This window comes from Pomacea canaliculata, linkage group LG8 (genome assembly GCF_003073045.1).
Source record: "Pomacea canaliculata isolate SZHN2017 linkage group LG8, ASM307304v1, whole genome shotgun sequence".
Lineage (NCBI taxonomy): Eukaryota > Metazoa > Mollusca > Gastropoda > Architaenioglossa > Ampullariidae > Pomacea > Pomacea canaliculata.
The window spans coordinates 19,249,102-19,272,217 of NC_037597.1; the positions used below are offsets into that span (position 1 = coordinate 19,249,102).

General features: G+C 36.5%; 2 protein-coding genes across 3 annotated transcripts; one reads left to right on the plus strand and one right to left on the minus strand.

Annotated features, from left to right (window-relative positions):
* Positions 1-625: 625 nt before the first annotated feature.
* On the minus strand, positions 626-10,598 carry LOC112570237 (RNA polymerase-associated protein RTF1 homolog). Its single transcript, XM_025248581.1, has 17 exons — positions 10,442-10,598; positions 8,852-8,986; positions 8,472-8,604; positions 7,263-7,437; positions 6,623-6,825; positions 6,165-6,390; positions 5,765-5,839; positions 5,241-5,331; positions 4,743-4,825; positions 4,093-4,288; positions 3,673-3,750; positions 3,440-3,561; positions 3,142-3,277; positions 2,709-2,744; positions 2,065-2,148; positions 1,232-1,331; positions 626-894 (listed from the first exon to the last, which is right to left on the minus strand). Exons 1-17 carry the CDS (start codon positions 10,517-10,519, stop codon positions 788-790), a joined length of 2,058 nt encoding a protein of 685 aa, XP_025104366.1. The 5' UTR covers positions 10,520-10,598; the 3' UTR covers positions 626-787.
* Positions 10,599-10,829: 231 nt separating this feature from the next.
* On the plus strand, positions 10,830-23,075 carry LOC112570254 (zinc finger FYVE domain-containing protein 1-like). Of its 2 annotated transcripts, none has more exons than XM_025248630.1 (11): positions 10,830-11,666; positions 12,274-12,778; positions 13,632-13,837; positions 14,116-14,213; positions 14,732-14,846; positions 15,495-15,592; positions 16,018-16,132; positions 16,481-16,651; positions 17,119-17,293; positions 17,871-17,975; positions 18,687-23,075. In XM_025248630.1, exons 1-11 carry the CDS (start codon positions 10,932-10,934, stop codon positions 18,914-18,916), a joined length of 2,553 nt encoding a protein of 850 aa, XP_025104415.1. In that variant the 5' UTR covers positions 10,830-10,931; the 3' UTR covers positions 18,917-23,075. The 2 variants fall into 2 exon arrangements, with proteins under 2 accessions (XP_025104415.1, XP_025104416.1); XM_025248631.1 differs by having other exon boundaries at positions 17,119-17,281.
* Positions 23,076-23,116: the final 41 nt, after the last annotated feature.

Below are 23,116 nucleotides of genomic sequence, written 5' to 3' on the forward strand. Positions count from 1 at the left end.
CAAATTGGACAGGTAAGCCAGGGTAAAGTCATGACAATGGTAGGACAATGTACACAAATGTGTTAAAATTATTAAAAACTTGACTGGGAAGTGGCGCTATGTCTAAAAATGAGGAATGTGCTCTCCCGTTCAGCCTAGGCTCATTCTCTTGGGATGGCCATTGAAACTGCAGTTAAGTCCTTAGGTGGAATATGTGAACCAAAAGAAAAAAAAAAGGTGGGGGTTGTGCTTCAAGCATATACATCTAAATCCTAATATCAATAATCCAGGTATCTAATACGGCTATTGAAGTTTTGCCCAGTTGAATTACTAGGATTAAACCCAACCTTAGAGGCAGATCAACCCTAAAAGTATAAGAGATGAGCCTGAAAACTTCTGCTGGAGAATGAGGGGTTGGGGGAAATTGGTACTTTATGCAAAGCCAGCAGCTAAGGCTATGCCACAGCAAGGCAGCTATCCCTGTAAACAGATGCAACATGCACAGAAAGAACAGAGTACCCGAGACGAGAGCTGAACCAGGACAGCCAACCTTCACTGTATTGATGACAGGCACTAACCGTTGCACCAAGGGACTGCCCTTGTTAGAGAAACGAAACATACATTGCAAGACATAACAAGTAACAGGTTTCACAACTTCAATAGTTTATTTTAATATTTACACAATAACTGATTTTTTTTGTTTGTATCTCTAAAAATTCTGGCACTGACTTACAAAAATGACATGAGATTGGACAACACAAAGGGAGTACACACAAAGATGATGATGATGGAAGGGAGTCTGCTAGTCCTATATCAGTCCTCGTCGTTTTTTGTAGTCCTCCAAATTGAGAGAACGACGTGGAGTACCATCTCGTGGACCTCCGGATGAGGAATTGGGGACCACGATATTGGGTGCTGAAAAACAGATTATTTTTAGTTGGCAAGCATACCCACTGTTATCTTGGGAAAGAAATTTAATGCAGCTGAGCCACTGATCTGATATACAAGAATATGGCTAAGCACACATATATTTTTCCTGGTAGAATATTTAATTTTGATATTTTAAAAAGAAAGGCACCCTCAAAATATTTCACTGAATAAGTGCTACAATATGTTTCTACAAAGTAAATCCTTAGCAAATGGTTTCTTTTTAAAGTATCTTTTAAGTGTAAAATCATCAGTTTTCAGTAACAGTAAAACACTTGTAAATTTTGTTTTATTCTTAAAAGATTAAGCTGTGGCTTATACTTACTTGCGGGAACATCCAGATCAATCTTTATGTCAAAATCATGGACTGCAAACAGGTCCTCCGAACCTCGAGTTTCACCTCCTGTATCTGCCTTGTCTGCTGCCTGTGGTAGAGAACTCGTCATTTGAAAATCACAGCTAGATTGCCAGACCCTCTAGACCAGACCTGGGCAAAGGCCGGCCCGCCTCCTGTCTCTGACCAGCCCAACTGAGTTTACTATATTAGTCCGGTCCTCTAAAACCATCCCAATTTCTAATGCGGCCCCTTGGGAAAATTAATTGCCCACCCCTGCTCTAGACAAAGGCTTTATAAGCATCCTAACCACCAAGAAATAATACTTAATGAGCATATATATATATGCTTCCAAGTACTCAAGACTAAAATCTGCTTCTGAATAATTTATAGCAGTCACACAATATCAATTGTATAACAAGCGTACAACAACTTTATAGGAAATTACAAGGAAATTTGACACTATTTGTACTTCAACAAGCCATCACTTAGGTTATGCATAAATGGAAACAAAGGAATCAACAGACACATTAATGGGCATTCCACACACCTGCCTTAAAAAAATAGAAATAAAAAACCATGCCATGAATTATCTAAATCAGTGGTTCTTAACCTTGTCTGAGGTACCGAACCCACAAGTTTCATATGCACATTCACCAAACCCTTCTTTAGTGTCATCACGAATTGTGGGTGTGTCTTGACCTCCGTGGCGGAGGCTCCACCAAACCCCTGAGACCGATTCACCAAACCTCTAGGGTTCGATAGAACCCCGGTTAAGAACCACTGATCTAAATGTTAAGTACATAATGAATGAAGGAACTTGCCTTTCTGTCAGAACTGGAGAGGGTTTGAGGTGTTAGGCCAGATGCTTCAGATCCAAAAACTTCTGAATGAGAGCCCTGTGGTACCTGCCCAGTTACATGAACATCTGGGTGATATATAATAATTTACTTTTATAGGTCCTTACATTAAGCCCTGCCTAGGTCTGTTTGTGGTTTGCACTAGCTGTAAACATGGCTGTAAAAAAGACAAAAATTTGCAAACACCAAACCATTCGGCTTTTGGTCATAACACATGTAAGGCCCAGAAACAAAATACACAAGTCTACGGAGTCACAAATATACTGCCCAAAACTGCTTAAGAAGTAAAATTTTGAAGAGGTGAAATATAGCTCAATTGTCCTTACACATTTTGTGCTAATCTTGTACTTTTACCGGCTAGTTTGTTATAAAGGATGCCATATCATAACTTTATTAATATACATTTATAATGCTTTGGACAACCTCTTTTTGTTAAAAAAAAAGATCTTGTTGCATTTGTTATTAACTCTTCATTACCAACAATATGACCACAACTGCCCACTGTCTCTTCTAACAGTTGCATGTGCTGGTCCAAAAAAAGAAAACCATTTTTTAACAGGACTCCCTCTTCTGATCCACTTTGAATTAGAAACAATTTGATTTCTCACCTGCTTTTGGATTTTGAATTCTTCTGATTCACGACTCTGTTGATAAAAAGTATAAGTGTATTAACACTGAATTGTGCAAAATACTTAAGAAAAAAAATCCTTAAACTTACTCTGATATTTAAGAAGATAAACTGTAGCTCAATAGATGGACAGCAATCTTTTCCACATGATCTGCGTATAGGTGTCGTGTCTAGTGTATATTTAATAAAGATGTGCTTATGCATCTTTTGCACTCTACACTCTTTCATAACTGTATTTCTCGGAGACAGTCTATGCTGTTCCTGGCTTTGAAATATGGGAACCTCCGATGACAGTGCATCCAGCATGTAAAAACAGTTTGTGTCTGAATTAAAGGTGTCTTAACATCGCAGGTTTTACTGAACATTGCAGCTTAATAAATCATGACAACAGAAAAATAAGAAGCGCTCCTAACCCTGGTGACCAGAGTTGGCCTACAGTGACGACGTGTAAAAGGATCGGCCACTGCAGCCTTCATATCTGCAACTTCTGCCCTTAGGGCATTTTCTGCATCGATCAAATTCCTTATTCGATTTCTCTGGTTGATATAGCTGTCAGACAAAACCATACAAAAACTGTTAATGATGATGAAAATAAGATGCATTTTTAAGTGCTAATTTTCCCTTCTTAAATATGAAAGACACTAAAGCAGCCACATCAAGGAGAGTTGACTAGACTAGTTAGTGTTAAATGTTAAAATACTAAGTCTTAACCTGATGGAGTTGATGTTGCTAGTGCGCCGGCGGTCCAGCTCTGTTGCCCTCTCTTCAAGTTCTTCTAGCTCATGATTCACTTTAGCAAGACGAGTCTGGTCACCAGATGTCTCTGCTTCTTCCTGCACAAAAAACAAGACTTTAGAATAAATCCCCATTAAAAAAAAATCACTTAAGCACTCAAAACCATAAATAAGTTTATTTTCAGTATTCTTAGAAGCAGTACTTTTTACCTTTGACTTGAGAAGTTCTGTCTTTTTCATGGCATAATTGTGGGGATTTTTCTTAAATTTTCGTTTCTCTGCAACAATCTGCAGCAAAAAAATTGCACATAAATGTACACCTCATTTCAGGTAAGTCTGCACATCACCGAGTTTCAATCAACACCAAAAAGAATAAAATATTACACTGAGACATCTCTACATTTTGAGCTATGTCAGGTTTTGGATATTACATAAGTCTAGTCTTATCAACAACATATACTGATTATATTAAAGGTTATAATTTCTTTTTTGTTAAGTTTATTCAGGCACTCCTGGGCACAGGCAAACTCAAGTGCTAAGGTACACCATTTCAAGGCAACCCTTAGAGATATTAATACAAATGCTCTCTTTTGAAACAGTTTAATACTACACACAAATGACTGACTTTACCTGCTCTATATCTAATTCATTGAACTTGTAGCCGTAAGCATATTTGATGTCGTCAAGTTTCCTCTCCACTTCTTCCATTGTGGGAAGTTCCAGACCACCAAGCATCATAGTTTCCTTCCATTTGTGGAACTCTGTGTCTGTGAAGTCCTGATTGGAGACAAACTCTAGCCTGTAGACCCTCTCTGCAGCCCCATGCCTGTTTCCATGCAGTAATTGGCGATGCAGGGCAAAATTAAACAGGAAATACCACTTGCATAAAATGTTATCATAAACTCAAATATTCCATGTCAGGTCATGCATCAAAAGAGCAAACTGTTTAATGAAATACTCCAATCTCCTACAACTGCTAAGAAATTAAAACATGTAGGTTGCATTACAGCAATCCCATTTGAACTTCTGCTTCAGAATGTGCAACACAAAGTAAATTCTAATTTCTCTGCTGCTGTGTTTCTACATTTAGTCTCAAAAGTATATTATTTCAGTATGTAAATCAGAGTAGTAACTCCCCAATATGGAAAGAATCTGCTAATTATATTTTCTTAAATCATCCTTGTTTTAAAGTGTACTGTTTTATCCTGTGATAGTAAAAACTGCTAGTTTTAAACAAGTTCTTAAAGAATAATGATGCACTCAAATGAAAATGTGTTCACCTGAGGCGAAGTCCTTTATTTGTTCTTGTTGTACCCAGCTGGTAAACTTTAGCTGTCTCAACAACGCCAATAATTTCAGCAACCTAAGCAGAAAGAATGTGTGTTAAGTGATCAAGAGTACAAAATCAGCCATCTTCACTATCATCCTTTAAAGATTAACTTAAATTAAAGAAAGCCTGATTTTTATAATTACAGTTCACACTCATCACGATAGTGTCTTGATGTACAGTTGTGATCATATCTAATTTTATCTATCCCAAAGTTAGATTAGCAAGTCATTTCCACATCACCTTAAATTTTCCTTAGGGGATTTACCTGTTTTCCTGTCTTTTATCAAAATGTCTGTGCTGACTATAATTTTCTACAGCAGTGGGTTAGGTCTGTACAAAACCAGGCATAGCTTTCGCTTACAGATTAACAACCAATTCCTAATGATGAAGGAATGAGGGCATTATAATAAGAAGGTAAAGGCCCCAGTCTTTTTGAAGACAAACTCACCCTGTACACAGCTCTGCCTTCATGGTTGCCAATACCAATTCGCACATAGCAGCCTACTACAACTTTCCTGAAGAATGGCATGTGGCACCATCTACACAGATTTATATGAAACACTAAAATCAACTGTTAATGAACATGCTACAAACTTCAATAACAGCTCTCACTCTTTTCACATTTGGAAAGCTTTGGAATGGGACCACACGAATCCTAAATGAACAAGTAAAGCTTTAACGAGATGAAGATGGTAATGTAAAGGATGGGCAGCATGGCCACCAGCTATAAGAAAACAGTAAACCAATTCTAGCTAAATTGACACATTGTAACAATGCTACAATGCACATGAGAGACAAGTATTTCCAATGCTCAAAGTGAAAATTTAAATGCAGTGGAGTATTAACACCGACTAACAACTAGTATCATTTCTAAAACACTTTTGATCTTGCATTGAAGAAAAAACAAAAGAGAATGAAGAGTAGACATTACTGTCTCTTGTGAACACTGCAGATCCCATGCAGTCAACACACCTTTCCAGTTTATGCCTAGAAAGACGAATTTTGGAGAGCTCTTCTTTGGTTGTGACACTCTGTACCCGCTTTTTTCTAGAAACAGGACCAGGCAAAAAAAAAAAAAAAAATTAAGATTAAAAAAACAAACAAACACACACATTCTTCTACTAACTTCTGTAAGAAGAAAGTTTTTAACCTGTCAAAAACTCTAAATACATTTTTTTTAAAACCTTACGATAAAGAACTGTTGGGGTGGAGAATTGTTGTACCCGAACAACTGGGCTAAGCTCAGTGCAAGATAGTATTTCCAAAAATCTGAATGAATACATCTATTTGAGATATATGCCTACAAACATCTAATGCACTATAAAGTCTTTGCTGAAAACCATGATCTTATTCAGATACTGATGTCACCAACCTGTCCTCATCCTCGTCATCAGAACCTGAGGACGATCGTCTGCTCGCTTCTGATTCAGCATCTGACTCATCTTCCTTCTCCTCAGATTTTTTAGACTCCTCCTTAACACTCTTTCGCTCTTCTTCGCTGTCATTGTCACCTTCTTCATCCTCATCATCATCACTGTAAATGTCACTGGCCTTAAGCTTCTTTTGTTGCTGCTGTTGCTGCTGTTGTTTGATCTCTTCTGAAAGACAACAATTTTGACAGTCATTTTTTTTTTCAATTTTTTTCTAAAGAACTTTCATCTTCTCGTGTGAAAGTATAAGATCACTCCCCTCTGAATTGGTCAGATAAAAGATTTTTAAAAAAAAAAGTGAAACATCACAAAATCCACCCCAAACTAGCTCTCTCAATGCTTGTAATATTTGAAGAGATTGTAACTTCACTTCACATACAGAATAGAAGTGCTTGCATACCTTTTTTAATCTTTTCCTCTCGTTTTGCTTTCAGATCCTGGAAGGCTGATGTCTTTTTTAAGTCTTTGCGGTCTTCAATGTTCTTTCTTCTTTCTTTACTGCGTTCACTGATGGTGGGAGTAGAAAGGGACTCTGAGGCAGTAGGAGGTTTTGCTTTTCGTTGTTCTCGTTTCGCTTTTTTCAATTTTTTTTCAATTTCAAATCTGGAACATAATGTAACAGTTATGATACCACATCATTTTGCCAGAAAGTATACAAACAAAACTGAGATTGTTGGCAAAGAAATGGGGGATACACTTTGTAACAGTGCTGAAAATTGGAGACAACTGGCTACCAGTGCATTTCTAGATCAGGATGCGGCCTCAGATTTTCATGTTTATGGCAAAAGCATTATCATACCCATAAACATTCCACCTACCCAGGTAAATTATCACTACTATTAATGGTTAATGGACAAGATCTAAAAAGGAAAGAGTGGTTAATTATGAATGGAAACCAGGTGGTAGTGGTGGTGAGGAGTGGGGAAATGAAATAGACCATCCCAGAAAAATGTGTGTGTAAACTATATACATGTATCTCTAAACTCTAATACATCTTATTTCTAAACAAATTTAAGTTCGCTAAATGTGAGACAACATACCTGGTCTTCAGAACTGAACGGCGTTCCATACGATTGAACAGTTCTTGCTCTCGCTCCTTCTCTGTCATTTGTTCAAGACGTTGTTTGTCTTCTTCATCCCCAATCAAGTTTTCATCATAGCCATCATAAAATTTTTCATCATCCGACTCACCACTACCTGAATCGGACACCTCACCTGTAAAAACATCCAATAAATAAAACTCCTGCTTAGTATCCATGCAGAAATTTAGAATGCCAAGTGTTGATAAAATCTGTCAGATGTCAGATAAAATTTTCTGTTTCTGTATCTTCTTGTAGCGCAGTGGACGCATGCAGATAAGAAAGGAAGCATGTTCAGATGACAGTTGACCTAATTTTTCTAAGGATATTAGGGCAGAGCAGAAGTTTTCTTCTCCCCAAGAAGTTTTCTTCTTATGTCCACTGAAGAGTGATTGGCTTCATTGCTCGCATCGGGTGTGCGAAAGTTTGTCTGTGTGATTGTGAGCGTGCCTGTGAGAGAGTAAGTCCCACGATGCCCAACCACATTACATGACAATTTGTTCCTAGTATTTTTATATTTCTTTGTGGGTGGGCATGTGGATATATATTTTTCTTTTTTTTTTCTTTCTCTTTGACTTATCTGTGTGAATAAATCTGTTACTTTTACTGTCCATTTGGTCTTTGTTTTGGTTTATACTCATAAGCAGCTCAGTAGAAAACTCGTGTCCTACCTCCGGCAGCAAGTGGATGTGTGATTGTAGCGACTATGTGAGCAGTTGCGATTGTGCAACCAGCAACAGCCAGGGTTGACCACAACAAAAAAACTTTGCAATTTTTAAAATTTACCATTAATATTTAATAATTTTCTCTTGATCTTCTGGCATGTTGTCAGTGATTATGTGTTGCTTTGTGATCAGAAAACTATACAGGCAGCAGCAAAGGAACAATTAAAGAGCCATCAAGAGTACAGTCAGAAAAGCGATATGCTGCCAGAAGCATTTCACTGCTCAAACCAAATTACGTAATATATAAATGTCAAAAAGGCAATACTGAAAAGTAAGGTTAGAATGAAAGGTTGCATGGTGCTCTTAATTCACATACATACAGGGTAAGATCATTTGCATACAATATAAGATTATCTATTTGCAGCAGAAGATTATTTGCATAAGACCATTAGCAAACCATTTGCATACAAATTTTTTTTTCCAGTGTACATTCATTCTTTATTACCTTCTTCAGGCTCTGAAGCACTGTTTTCTTCTGCTTTTTCACTGTCAGATGAAGCAACACCAGATCCTCGTTTGTTGCCCTTCTTTGGTGTTGTCTTCTTTTTTGATGCTCCTTTTTTGCCATTTGCTGTCCACTGAAAGAAAGGGAAAACAGTTAACATCTAGTAAGAAAAAGTTAAAACAATACTTGTTGTGCAGACAGTGAATTCAAACTTATTTTCACTGCAATAGCACAAGAATCAAACAATTAACAAAACATTTTCTATAGTTAAGCAAAGAGTTATGCAGTATTTTATCCATTGTTGCCAAAATCAAAATGATTAGGTCTCAACTTGACAAAATATGTTTTTATCTAGTCTTTTTCAATATAATTGCTCATACATCGTCATCGCTGTTGGAAGTTTCCGAATCGGAGTCACTAGGAACTGACGTTCGGTTCTGAGTTTCCTGTTGAGATTCTGACTTTGAGTCGGACGCTGAACTTGTTCGCCTTCGCTTCGCCAGAGCACGAAAGCCCTTTTCAAACAGAACAGTTACTTTCAATTAAATGACTCTGATAGTATTAAATGCTAACAGTGCATAAATCAAACTGTACAACAGCAAATACTATTATACAAGATGATACTTTGATGTTTCCTTCCAGAAAAGTTATGGGCTATAACTAAGATTTATAATACCTTTTTCTGTATAATTGATTTTTTTTTTTTTTAAATAGATACCTTCTAGATGTTTTATGGGATATATCTTATACAAGCTCAACATCTGCATTTCAGCTTTCAGGATTATTTGAAGTCATGATGATTTTTCACCTTGCTGGTGATCATGCGAATTAATCTTATTAAAAAAACAAGAATTTTTACAAGATTTACAAGGCTAACCTTAAAAGTTTCTGTGTATAGAATGAGCAGCTACTATTAACCAAGAACAAGCACCTTCAACTGACCCTTTCAACTAATTTTAAAGCATACACAAGTAATAAAATACTTTAGAGTCCACATTAGTGAGACAAACCTTAAGAAAACTACATGTTTTAAGACCTAGCAGGAGGCTATGAAGGGACTTATCATATGACAAACGTCATTGCCTAATATGCCCTTTAAATATATAGCTGTTACTACAACCATACATTTATTATCATATATTTCTTCTGGTATTTTCGAGACATTGTCAGTTTCTTCAAATGCCAAGAATGGTGGGATTCATTACTGTGAAAGCATTTGTTTAGATTTCATGCAGTAAGCATTAAATGTAACAAATTTTCATTGAGAATAGTAGAAGAATGCTGCACTTACTGAGCAAATAATGTATTCTAATAAAAATGTGGCTACTGTATTATTATGTGAAAAATAAATTCTTTCTCACAGAATGTCATGGAACTGTTCACATTCAAATTGCATTTGTTACAATAAGCTAAACACAAGTATGTTGTGTCATGCTCTTCTTATAACTAGCCTTTATCAATGCAAACTATTTTTTGTGACATTTGTAGTGAATTGTTGCTGGTCTAAAGAAGTATGTGTTGCGTTTTCAAATTAATAATTAGTCTGAACCAGAATGTATGCATTTTTCACAGATAAAAGGAGGAATTTAACGAAGCTGTTCGACTTGATAATGCGTCGCTAATCCTTTCACCAGTTTTCCAAATCAGTGCATCTAGCTTGATCCAGTCAATCTTACAACAGTAACCTTGCCCGTTGGTCCAATTCATAAGTACATTGACACGAAACTTTATTGCAAATGATCCAGCCATTGCCAAAAGTTTTAACAAAAACTTCCTACTATCTCCTACTAATAGGTATTGTTCTGCTGTCTTGAACAGCGTCAATGACCGAGTAAGTCTGAACATGCTATGCATTTCAATGTTTTTGTATCCACATAAACGCAATGTTAGCCCCCCCAAAAATTCCAGCGCATTGGAAAAATTCTCTTCTAAGTGTTTCCAAAACAACACTAGGAAATTATGACACGTACTTCGTCTAAGTCGGCTCCACTATCACTTTCATCACTGTCTGAGTCGATCAGTGGCGCACTTTTTCTGCGTTTCGACATAATTTTCAGCGTTCTCTGGACGAACTCTCAAATGGCCAAAATAAGCATATCCTATCCCAGGATTCTCCGTGTCAAGGTTAGTCACTCTGCGAGTGTCAGTGCAAATGTCGTATCGGAAATCACTGAATGTAACCACACGATGTAATTTGCAAAATGTTAAAAATTTTATCTAAATCTTTTATTTGCTTTGAAAATTAGCGAATTAAATACTTTTATTTTTTATTATTTTGATACTTTTAAATAATTTACTGAAATTAGTAAAATTATTAGCAAAACTTCTCGCAACATCTCCGAACACACTTCTGAATGTTGTTGTTCATCTGAGAATGACTGTTCGGGTCTGCCCGAAGTAGTGTTTGTTATTGTGAAAATTATTTTATCAGTTGCGTAAGAATAATGATGATCATTCCAAATGATGCGACCCCAGCCTGTGAAACGCCAAAGATGTAGATCTTCTAGGCGATATTGTGAGGAAAAATTGTGTTGCCCAGAACTCCACTCAGAAGCAGTGTATTATTGCCAGGATTGTAAGTCAGCCCAGTGTCAGGAGTGTGAAAAGGACATTCACTCGAGGAAATTTGCTTTCGATTTTCACGATAGACGCATTATTGAACCGCCGTCGCCTATTCAGCTTTGCCAGGCAGACAAAGTTGGTATTAAATGTACAAACAGAAACTATGGTGATGTTTGGTGTGAAAACTGTTCAATTTCTTTTTGCTACGACTGCTACTCGGAGTACCACAACACCCAGAAAAATCGTAAGTTGCATACCAACATTTCTCTTGCCCACCACGAAAGAAGGGAACGCGAGAAATACGTCTTACCTTGTTCTTCGCAAGGAGTAACAAATATTAAGCCGACTTCTCCATTAAGTTGTTTTGATGACACGTTGACCTACTATTCATTTCCTCAAGCAGCGCAGGCGGCGGTTCTGGAACCAGTCGGCGAAATGTCTTTCTCTAGCGCTCATTCAGATAACAGTAACCAAAGTATGCCAGATCTTCTTGGACCTGACCATGTAGATCAGCTAGCCAGAGATCTCAGCGATGCTTGTTTGGATGAAGACATTAACGATGAATCCAGCCCCAGGAGGCTTGTACCTGGGGTCTGCAGCTTTCTGCTCATGAATGAAACTGAGCGAATACAGGTCAGCTTCCCTTATTGTCAGTTTTGGGTCACTTAGAAGCTTGTGTATGTTTGCTTTTATCAAGTGTTTCTGATTTCTCAGGCCTTTCTCATGAGTTAACCTTCTTGGTGAAAACCATGATCACTACTTGGGCTTCAAACTTTATGTTAAAGGGGTTAACTCTGATCAGTACTCATGCTTAATGTTGCATCTGGGATCAAATCAGGTTACCCCATGGATATCATTTTTACTTAAAATTTCATGCCTGAGTAGCACTCAGGGTTAACACCAAGGCAGTTAAAATATAGACTGTAAAATATTGTGACCAACATTTTACATTTTTATACATTCTACAATGAGAGAAGAGAGGTATCAAATATCTGACACCATCATAGTGATTTAAAGCCTGGATAGTGCTGTAACATTTCATAAATATGCATTTTAAAAAATGTATGCAGGTCAAAATGGTTTGTGATTTGAAAAATATGTATGTATAATAGATATATAGAGGGAAAGTACACATATAAATGGGGACTTCATGGTTTTCAAAATAGCAAAATCACATTATTTCAGTTTTTAAGAATCCAGTGATGGAAATGGATGGATAATCTGTGCATGTGTCATACAGGTCCAAGATGAATCAGAGTTTTTTGAGAGGTTAGGCTGCCAGAAGGAAGCACAAGTGAAAGTGGTATCTATATTTGGCAACACAGGAGATGGGAAATCACATACTCTAAATCATACATTTTTCAATGGACAGGAAGTTTTTAAGACCTCTTCTTGCCAGGATTCTTGTACAATTGGAGTATGGGTTGCATTTGACAGTCAGAACAATGTCATTGTTGTTGACACCGAAGGTCTTCTAGGCTCCTCAGACAATGACAACAGACGCACACGATTGCTACTAAAAGTTCTAGCCACTTCTGATGTGGTAGTATTTCGTACAAGGGCAGAGAGACTCCATGGAGACATGTTTGTCTTCTTGAGCAATGCTTCCAAGGCTTACAAAAAACATTTTTCACAAGAACTGCATGCTGCCTCACAGCGTTTCAGAATCAAGGAGTCAAACTTGGGACCCATCCTGATTGTTTTTCAAGAGACTACACACACAGAACCATTGCGGGGAGAGAAAAGTAAGCCATGATGTTATCAGAGAAAGAATATAATGTATCCTTATAATGTCATTGTGTTAGAAAATAACTAACATAGGGGAAAAAAAATAGATGATGGTGTAAATTTTATTTTTATTTCATCGTAACATTTTTCTTTCCCCTACCATCAACCTAGCTCTCAATCATACACTCACTTTTTTCTCCCCTCTTCTGGCACAGTACAGCTTCACAATGTATGTATATTTACTCAGGTAATTTCAGTACTTGTCAAGTTGCATGTCCAAGTTGATCGACTGGTTTGTAAAGATTAAAACCTAGTAAATTGCTGCAGTAGCAGCAAAAAATAACTGAATGACATATGGAAGCTGTCTGATGATACCCTGCCTAGTCTGAAAATATACCTTAGGCATTACATTTCTTTTCATATAAATTAGAGCAGTAAGCACAAGGGAAAAATAACCAATTTGGCAACACACGAAGTATAGAGATCTTCCAAATTCTTAAGTGAATGCAAAAATGCAATGTTTTCAAACCATTATAGCATTATTAATGACATTAAGAAAAAGCCTCATTGCCTAAAATTTTTGTTTTGTTGAAAGGAATTCAAAAGCAACAAGTATTTTACTACAGTAGGGGAATTTTTGAAATTGTCTCTGACTTCCATTACCTACCATTAAAAATTATCTCAATAGATTTAGCATAGCACAAAAGGACTTCGGAGATAGAGCTTAAAGAGCTGTGTTTTCACTTATAAAAGAAGCATATAAGAAGCATAAGGATGCATTGAGTTTATAACAGTGAAGAACACAGGTTACCTTGGTTGTGATCAGTTGTGATTAGCATCTCTTTTGACAGAGATCTGTCACTGTTGCAGACAGAAGGGCTGATGCCGTCCTGCGAGATTTGTTTGCCAAAAAGAACTACCCAGTGGATGCTTTCACAGATCTTTGCTACATAGGTACAAAGACAGTGACACCTCCTACAGACTTCAGCATCTTTCGCAAATTTCTTTTGACCAAACTTCGTGATAATTCTGTTCGAGCTGCTCGAAGTCCTGCTGTTATGTTTCAGTCATTAAAGGTGAGATCCTGCTGGACTTGTTCCCTTGGGCTTTTGAAACGTAAGATTGGTGCATTTTTTGCTTTTCAGACACTTTAAGATTGATGGAGTGACAAAAGGATTGAAAGTTAAGCTCTCTGAAAGCAACTTTTTGGTCTCTTACATGGAATGTATGTTATATCATTTGCAAATAATATACTATTGCATTTTTCATTCAAGTTAAACTTATCCAGTTGGTGTGTTCTATGATAAAATATAAGATAGTCTATTCATTTGTTATGTCCATTCTTTTGTTCCAGGCTTTAAATGAAAAGTTCAGTGGTGAGATAGAGACAATACAGCTGAATACTTTTCCTGAAAAATATTTCACCTGCACTGCATTGTGCATTTCATGTCGGTGAGTTTGCCAAAGCCACATGGAGTGAAAGTTGTGCTGGTTTGTTTGGCCTACTGTGAGTGGGTCATCATTAGTAACCTATGGAAAATTTCTGACAGAGAGCATGAGCCCCCTTAGTGTTTTGTAATTTATAAGAATAAAGAATATTATTCAGGCCAGATAAGAATATATAACCAAGAAAAACAATGTAATCAGGAGGGATTGGTCTGGGAAATACAGTCAGTGAACAGCTGTGTCAAACTCAAGATCAAATTTTTGGCAGTCAAAATGTTAACAGTCATACACCATCTCTAATAATTGTCATCAAGAATCAACTTCATACATGATGGTTTTGAACAGCCTTAGTGATTGAAAGGAAATTGTGCATGCACAGATGAGTGTAGCTCCCTATGGCCATTCAAGTTGTTGTAAATGATTTTTTTTTTAAGGTGTGAGATACAAGATATGACCAAGAATGCTTTGTCATTCAAGTATGTGATTGTAAAAGCATCGATTGTTTTTGGCACTTCTTAACTTAGATCTAAGTGCACTCGAACCATGAACCATGACACAGAGCGTGAACCCCATGATGCTGGCCGGGATGTCCAATGCCAGTTTCACAATCAGCTTGGTAACAGGGTCAGTTTCTGCAAGGTGAGTTTTGCTTTTCATCTTTACTGATATCATTCCCTTCCACTGTTCTATCAGAACAAAACTTCTTAGAACAATTTCTAACGAACAGCAATTTTTCTTTAACTGTTTTCAGATTATATTTTCATTACCTCTGCCCTAGTTTTGAAATGCAGATGCCAGCTCTAGATTCAGACATTCACTGAACTGAGCTCAGCTGAACTATTTCTTCATTAATTTATCCCGTTAGGAAATGAAGTCTTAAGTAATGTTGAGCACTTATGGAATCTAAGCTTTGCTTGAAAGATGGTTGAAAAGTAAATCTTAAGAGTATAAAGTTAGACAGCAGGTTGGTCATTCACAATTCTCGCCAGCTCTTCACAGATTTGGAAAAGTTGAGTCTTTACTGAAACAAGGATCTTGTGTTTGCATATTTATGATACATCTGTATTGAGCTTTTTCAAGAAATTTTTCGTTTCTACTGTCAGTAACATTAGAATATCGCTTTATATAAAACATCACAATTCATTAAATAACATGAAACATTAGCATCCCAAATATAGCTATCCCTTTTAATTATGTATGCTGGCACTCTTAGTCTTTCTCATACAAGTACCAGTTAGAATTTTCAAAGACTGACGTTGGTTTTCAAGTCTTAACATTTTTCCCCAGAAATGTGCAATGAATGGAAGGAAAAACTATGTAGTGCCCAAGACATCGGCATCAGCAGACAGCAGCTGGATTGCGCTAACCAGATACGTCTGGTCAGGGTACGTTCTCCTGAAATAAATCTTACTGCTTAATACTATGTAGGTAGAGACAGCAGTCTCCTAGTTATGATGCTATTAAAAATTTGTTTCAGCCCTCTTTGATAGTGAAATGAATCCCAGACATCTTTTTCATGTCAAGATAAACAAGTACTAGTGAAAATATCTAAAATAATACCTATATCTAAACAGTCTTTTTAAAAGGTTCTTTGAATTATCACACAAACATACAGGGTAGGTTTGATAATGATAATCATATATATAATGGTTGTAAATAAGACATGCATTTCAGGCAAATGTTTATATGTATACTTACATGAGAATGCATACACCCAGAAAAAAAGAAAGAAGATTACTTTCTGTTTGTCTGTTCTTTTGACAAACAAGGATAACCTGCAAGTGTGAAAAGTAAATTTATTTTCTTGCAGCTATGTGCTTGAGTGCACAACATGTGGTGTCATATATCGCAGTCGAGAGCACTGGTTTGGCAATCAGGAACCAGAATCTGTAGTGCAGTTTGAAGTGAGACATGTGTGGCCACAGGTAAGACCTTTGCTGTAACTGTCAACCTGTCATTCTTGTTGAGCAGACTGTCAGTTATCATTAAACAAGCTTTGAAACACAACACCTTCTGGACATCTGCATATCTGTTGTGGTTCCACGTTTTCTTTTTTTTTTTTTTTTTTATGTGACCCATTACTTGTTCAGCATTGTACCACAACTATTATAAAGTGGCTTCAAGTATTGAATATTAAATATTGTTGGTGTTTGCTGTCTTTAAACTTGTAATCATCTACCTAGAGACTTTGTTGTCAATGTTAGACCATGTTCCGTCCTGTTGTGGGAAAGATAAAATTTAAAGAACAATAGAGTTGATGACATTATGTTCAGGGTAACCGTGAGCTGCAGGGTACCCACAATGCAGGAAGGAAAGTTCTAGACAGCTTGCATTACATGGCTGATACCATTGGCAGCCTGAGTGCTGGACCTACAAAAGTTCTGGCTGAGTGGACTGCTGACCGCATAGCTCCAGCTTACTGGATACCAAACTTCCAGATAACTGTGAGCAGCCTTGTTTTGTCATCTCATCTTCTTAAATGCTCTTGGTCTCATGAACATAACAGACATGCACAGTCATATATACAGAGTGGAGTCATTAGTGGAGTACCAGTACCTAAGGAAAACTGCTGATAATCAGTCTTGTAATCCAGCATCACATCCAGAAAGATGTGTCAGAGCTGAGATACAAACCTATGACACCTGAATCTCACCATCTTGTTACATGTAATAGCATGGTCACAATTTTCCATATTAACAATTATGAGGCTAACTTCAGTGTCTTCCTTAATCATATGATAATGTTAGCCATTATGAATACAAAAAGAGAAAATGTTATTATCTCTGTGATCCATTTGTTTAGCTCGTAGAAAAATGGGCACAGGTCTAAAAGAAACTACAATCTTGACACTTTTTGCATAAAGTGACTTTTTCAGATCTGTTTAAGAAAGAACATATGCTTTTTTTATCAGCATTGTAGGAATTGTGAACTGGTGTTCACTACCAATGAACAAAAGCATCACTGCCGAGCATGTGGACATGGCTTCTGTGATGAATGTTCTTCTAAAAAAAAACCAGTGCCAGAGCGTGGTTGGGGACAGGATCCAGTGCGCGTGTGTGATGAATGCTTTGCAGGTAACCTTGCAGGTGAGAAGGTTGATTTTCGGATTCACACCTTCCACCCAGTAATGGTAAACCTTTTCTAGCTCTTGATGTCCTTTTCTTTTGAGGAATGTTATGATTTATTTGCTGTCTGGTGTTGTATTCAGTTGTTATCAGAGTGGAGTAGGGATTATTTTTGTGACTGAGTATAAAATGAAGGATCAACAATGAGGTTAACAGCTGATGGGTTTTTTCAGTCATGTGACCTGCTTCCCATGCCACCTAAATAATTGCAGATCATAAGAATGCACTGTACAAATACATGCATGCATATGTACATGCACAAAATCTGGCATTAAGAGTGTGTGTACAGCCACAAAACATATTTCACCAATCTGTTTGGTGCATGACACTTTTTCCTTTTGTAAAAGTCCCTGATGTTCATAGATTCTTTTCCTTGTGTTTTGCTATGTTGCAGCCTTGAAAAAGTCATTTAAATGTAATTTGCCTGGGTAATAAACTCTCTTACTCATTATCATATCCAAATGTACCTAGAGAAATCAGCAAATGGCAGTAGAAATCTTTATGGTGAATAGTAATAAGTCATATTGTTACTATGTAGAGCAAGAAACAAGACCAGTGGAAGAACCAGTGACAGCCAGAAAAGTAGGAGAAGTTGTCAGCTCTACTTTTGGTGTCTTGGCATCTGCTTTAGATTATCCACTGGGTAGGTATTGCAACACTTATTTCTCCATTCAGACTCTTTTTCTTAACAGACTGCACAGCTCCTAGAGTATACAGTCTTGCATCAGAGGGCTGTAAAAAGTTAGTAAAAAGTTAGTAAAAAGTTAGTAGTACTCTGCCATTTTCTGCCAGAAGACTATAGCTAAACATTGAAGATCTTACTGACATTTAAACTATATATTTCAGTTCTGATTAAACTGAGTTTAACTTGTTTTTGACAACATAAACATGTTTGTCTGAAGAACCATGCAAATTGTTTAGTTCTTTGTGGAACATCGGTTTGTGCACATTTTTACTATGGTCTACTGACAAGGCTGCTAAAGAGCCACAAGAATTTAAGAAATAAGGGTGTAACAGACCTTTCAGTAGGAGTTGGTTAATGTTTAATCAACTATATTGTTTTGAAAACAATTTCTTTGGAAGCCATGTGCATCCTTTCCAGTAGTTAAACCATTGGGTTAATCTGTATCATGAAAATTAAAAGTTTCGTTGTCAGATTGGATATTTTTCTAGATTTTTTTTTAAACTCATTATATGTAATGAGATTACTGCACAAAAACCAAGTTTTTGCAATTAGTTTACTTGCTAAATGCTGCCTAATTAACTCGTGGAGTGTGTCTGGCATCATAGTGTCAAAGCCTAACAGATGTGTACATTTCGATATGTGAGCTGTATAAGATCACTTTATTTGCAGGTGTACTGAAGGATTCAGCTCGACCAGCATACTGGGTGCCTGATGATCAGATCTCATCTTGTGTAATTTGTGAGAAGGAGTTTGGTCCCAAACTGGCTATTCATCACTGCCGTTCTTGTGGACAAGGTGTTTGTGACGAATGTTCACAGGGCAGACGAGCAGTGCCAATGCGCGGCTGGGATTATCCGGTGCGAGTGTGTAGCAGATGTGAGAAGAAGGAAGAATTGTGAAATCAGATACTATTATGGCCAATCTAGCCAAGAGTAAGTTGTAGTACTGCTCTTAAGTGATTTTGGAAAAATAATATTTCTTTCCATCTTTTGTATGTTGCACAAAATCGCATCATTGTCTTGATCCTTGATTCATGGATATTTAAATACTTGATGACCAGTGTCCACTCTAGTGGTATGTAATAAGCATCTTATAATTCTGAGATTTATCCACCAGTGATGGAGAGGTGGATTCAGATGCAAAGGTAAATTGTTCTGTGCTAAAGACATACAAAAGAATATTTTATTGGTGGTTTTGGGACCAAATAAGGAAAAGGTCTTGATGTCATCAGAGAAACAGGATTAACTCTTTCCATCATCCCTAAAGGAGCCATATCAATAACAGCAAAGTTGACTGCAAAAATGGGCTTTTAGCTTTCTACCACTGAAAGCTTTCAGTTAAAGGTTCCACTGGGTCCAAATGGAAGTTGTCCAACATCAGTTAAAGGTTTGACTGGGCCCAATGTCAGCTATAACTTGAGAGATGTCCAAATCAATCCAAGAATCACATGACATTATTACAGTTTTCAGCAGAAAGACCCAACAAGCAGTTTATGAAATATACTTTTTAAAAACCCTATATTCAGAAAAAGTTAATCATGTTAATCATGATTAAGCATATTTCAGTAAATCCTTCAGGTCTGCAATTTGGACACTGTCAGTGTTGTGCACAAATTGGTAAAGGTTATAATGACTTGTGCTGAAAATTGCTATGTAAATGCATTTGACAAGTTTGCTTGGTTTAGCATCTGTGAAAACTTGTTAGTAAAATGCCGTTTTCCATTGAGTACCAAGCTTTTGGGGTAGAGCATTTTTAGTACCCATGTTGCACAGAAGTGAAGTGGGCTCTGTTGTTGAGCAGACAAATAAAAACAACAAAATAGAAACCCTTAGACTTGGGTTAAGGAAGATTTAAACACAAGAAAGTAAAATAACTGTACATCCTTGACCTATAGTATTTGTATTTAACTTTAAAATATTTAGTCACAGAATGTCTGTCTTTGGACGTGTCATACACAGATTTGGGCCAGTAATAATAGCAATAATAACATAATAGAATTTATAAACCACATTTCCCCATACAGAGGCAAGCTCAAAGCACTTTACAAGAGAATAACAGCAATAGACATTATAATAATGGATGACTTCAAAATATGTTGATGTTTAAGAACTAGAATTTTTCTCCTTATTTAAAAAGACATCCCTGTGAAAAAAGCGGAAAAGGAAGGATTTTTGGTATTTATAGTGGTGGTGGTAATATTCCTGATGGTTATAACATTTTATTTCTCTGTTGCAATTTAGTTATGCTTCATTGGTGAGGGTTTTTCTTTGCAGCCACAGAACAGAATAAGATATGTAATTTTTCACAAGTCCTTATGATTCTAATGTGAAAAAGTGCAGTGAACCTATCAGCAGTATTACGCAGGCATGCTGAGCCCAGAGTATCCTTGAAAATAGCTTGGATGGGATTTATTTTAGTTTAGTTTATTCCCTGTTGCTTCTTTGAGGAACATAGGGCTGCAACAACCCCTCACCAGCGGACCCGGTTTTGGGCAGCCCCCTTTAGTTGGGCCCATGTGGTTCCGATGTCAGGGATTTCTTTTACGTGTATATATGTGTGTACAGAGTTAAGACACACCTTCATTTATTTCTTTGGAGTACAATAGGTAGGAAAAGCCATTATTTGACAAAAAGTCAAATGCCAGCAACATCGGTATTGACATTATGGTAGCATCTACTCTCAGCAAGGAGAATGTAGATAAATGTGTACAAAGTGCAGAGTTCTTTCATATTTATGATTATTGCATCTACAGGCAAATAAATTGTCGTTTCAAAGCATAGATCCTTTAGTTTCTTGCAACATTAAAATGATTTGAAGTTGGGTTGTGGGTTGAGGATGAGGTCAATAGCCTCATCATAAATTTGTCCAAGAAGGGATGCACACAATTTTATGCTTATGTACATGCGTGATGAACAGCAGCATCAGTGGGTGGCAAAATGCACAATCACTATTTAGCTACGGAAGGGGCTGGTTAAATTGACAAATTTTCCAATGTATGTTTGCATATTGATATTTATACATAAGTATATTGAAGTCTGTGCAATGTCTTAAAGATTATCTCCAAGGACTGTAAGGGGAGGCTATGCTGAGAGTGGAGTTCTAATGGGTTGTTGGTTTTTCTCATTTGTGACAACCTGTTTCTGAAAGCATGACTTTCGGTTTCTATTAAGAATTTCCAATCTTATCATTTCTTTACCAGTTCACTGATAAGCCTCGTTGTCCTTGTCAAATTTATTTCCAAGAAGGATCTGCACTTCTTTTCTTTGCTGTCTCTGTGCTCTTGAATTTAGTGCTCATATGCCCCTATTTCCTTTTTATTCTATTTTCTTTCTATTAGCTGGGCTGATTCATTACATTAATTACATTGCACTTGTTAGAATTTTTCATTATTTTAATCATCTTTTGTCATCCCTCTCTCCTCAGCCCTGATTGGCCATATATGTTGTCTGCCTATCCAAGTCTTGATGATTTTAACATCTGCCCATACCTCACAGATCTTTGTAGGAGACAATTAAGTTCCTGAAGATGTGGACTCACAATAAAAATATAACAAATCTATATGCATAAACACTCGAGTATAAATCATATCTATTCATCATCGGTTTGTACCTGCTTTCCCTTTAGAGTTCTGGGTTCAGCACAAGTTCATGAGTTTGATGTATTTCCTTTGATATATTTTGGCTTCTGCACCTACTGATCATGTTCTATACTCACTGCTGTTCTACCCGTAAATAACTCTTGGAGGTAAACAGCTACATGATGTGCAAAATTGTTGTTTATTTATTGGGTGTGATTGATTTGATTTTTTTTAACAGATATATTTTCAAGATGGTCTTAAACTGATATCCAGAGAGTTGTTCAGTGCTTACCTACTATCACTACTGTTGTCAAGTAATTCAAATGTTAGCTATACACATAAAGCCTTGTTGCAACAGTGGTGAGAATATAATATTCCACTGATTTCTCGTTACTCCGGTTGGTGCATATTGACTAAGTCAATTGACTTATTAGAGCATACATCAGACATTGATACAAGTTGCAGATTTTTAGAAAAAAAGATATGATAAATTGAAGGAATTTCTCTTTGTGATCTGTTGGTAACAAATTTTTTTTTTTTACATCCATTCAGATGGTTGAGTTGCAATGTGCATTTATATTATTTTATATTCAACGTTAGTCTTACACTGTGTAGACAAATCTAGTTTTATATTACTATAATCCCTTAGCCCACCCCACTCTTGTTGTTAGATATATGATAAATTTGGATATATGATAAGCATTACCTTCAGGTACCTGCAAAATCTGTTTTAAACAGTGAATGGAACATTCTTTACTGACTACATATTATAGTATTTGAGCCTTGATTTAACAAAACATCCCATTGTTTACAGTAGAAATTATTAATGTTCATTAATATTTTAAAATTTAACAAATAATTTATTAATATTTTGAGCTTGGTGATGCCTGCCCTTTAGAGTTTGTGTTTCACAATTGGGTTTTTTTTGTTTGTTTCTGTAGGGCAATAATGAATATCTGGTTTCTAAAATCACTCAAGGATAATTGTGAGACAGTGCCTATTTTAGTAAATTTACAAATTTAGTCAGTATGTATTTGAGTACTATGCACAAGACATTTATTATAATTTCTGTGAAGTTCAGTTCTGTTTCTATGTAGTTCTGTAACATGCTTTTTTGTGAACTTATTGAGATCAAGGATTGAAATATGGTTAGCCAAGGAAATGATTTTTTGGCATAGATTACATTGAAATGTTTGCAGTGATGTACAGTTTGGACTATCATTGATAACAAGAGCAATAAAAGATAAACTGAATTTCAGGGGAGGTAATTTTATTTGTGTGGGACATATAGTACTAGAAAATATGTTGAAATGTATCAGAGTTTTGTATTATCTTTGCCCAGTGGCATTCCACAGTTTGTGATATTTTCTCCCAAATTCTGATCAAGAACCTTTTAAAGTAGCTGTGTGCAGAATAAGTCAAGTTTCATTCCTGTGAAATTTATTGGAAAAAGAAATAAAAGTGATAGTCACAAATCTCCGTGATCTGACTACTGTTAATCTGTGCTTTTAGTTTCGTTCGC

What these genes read in the sequence shown, in the direction of transcription:
- LOC112570254 (XM_025248630.1), top strand. Translation starts at nt 10,932, where the DNA reads ATGATGCGACCCCAGCCTGTGAAACGCCAAAGATGTAGATCTTCTAGG. An exon ending in TGAGACATGTGTGGCCACAG is followed by an intron (nt 16,133 to 16,480) that starts GTAAGACCTTTG and finishes CATTATGTTCAG; the next exon opens with GGTAACCGTGAGCTGCAGGG. An exon ending in TGCTTTAGATTATCCACTGG is followed by an intron (nt 17,976 to 18,686) that starts GTAGGTATTGCA and finishes CTTTATTTGCAG; the next exon opens with GTGTACTGAAGGATTCAGCT.
- LOC112570237 (XM_025248581.1), bottom strand. Translation starts at nt 10,519, where the DNA reads ATGTCGAAACGCAGAAAAAGTGCGCCACTGATCGACTCAGACAGTGAT. An exon ending in TGCTTCAGAGCCTGAAGAAG is followed by an intron (nt 7,438 to 8,471) that starts GTAATAAAGAAT and finishes ATGTTTTTACAG; the next exon opens with GTGAGGTGTCCGATTCAGGT. An exon ending in TCTAGGCATAAACTGGAAAG is followed by an intron (nt 5,332 to 5,764) that starts GTGTGTTGACTG and finishes AAATCTGTGTAG; the next exon opens with ATGGTGCCACATGCCATTCT.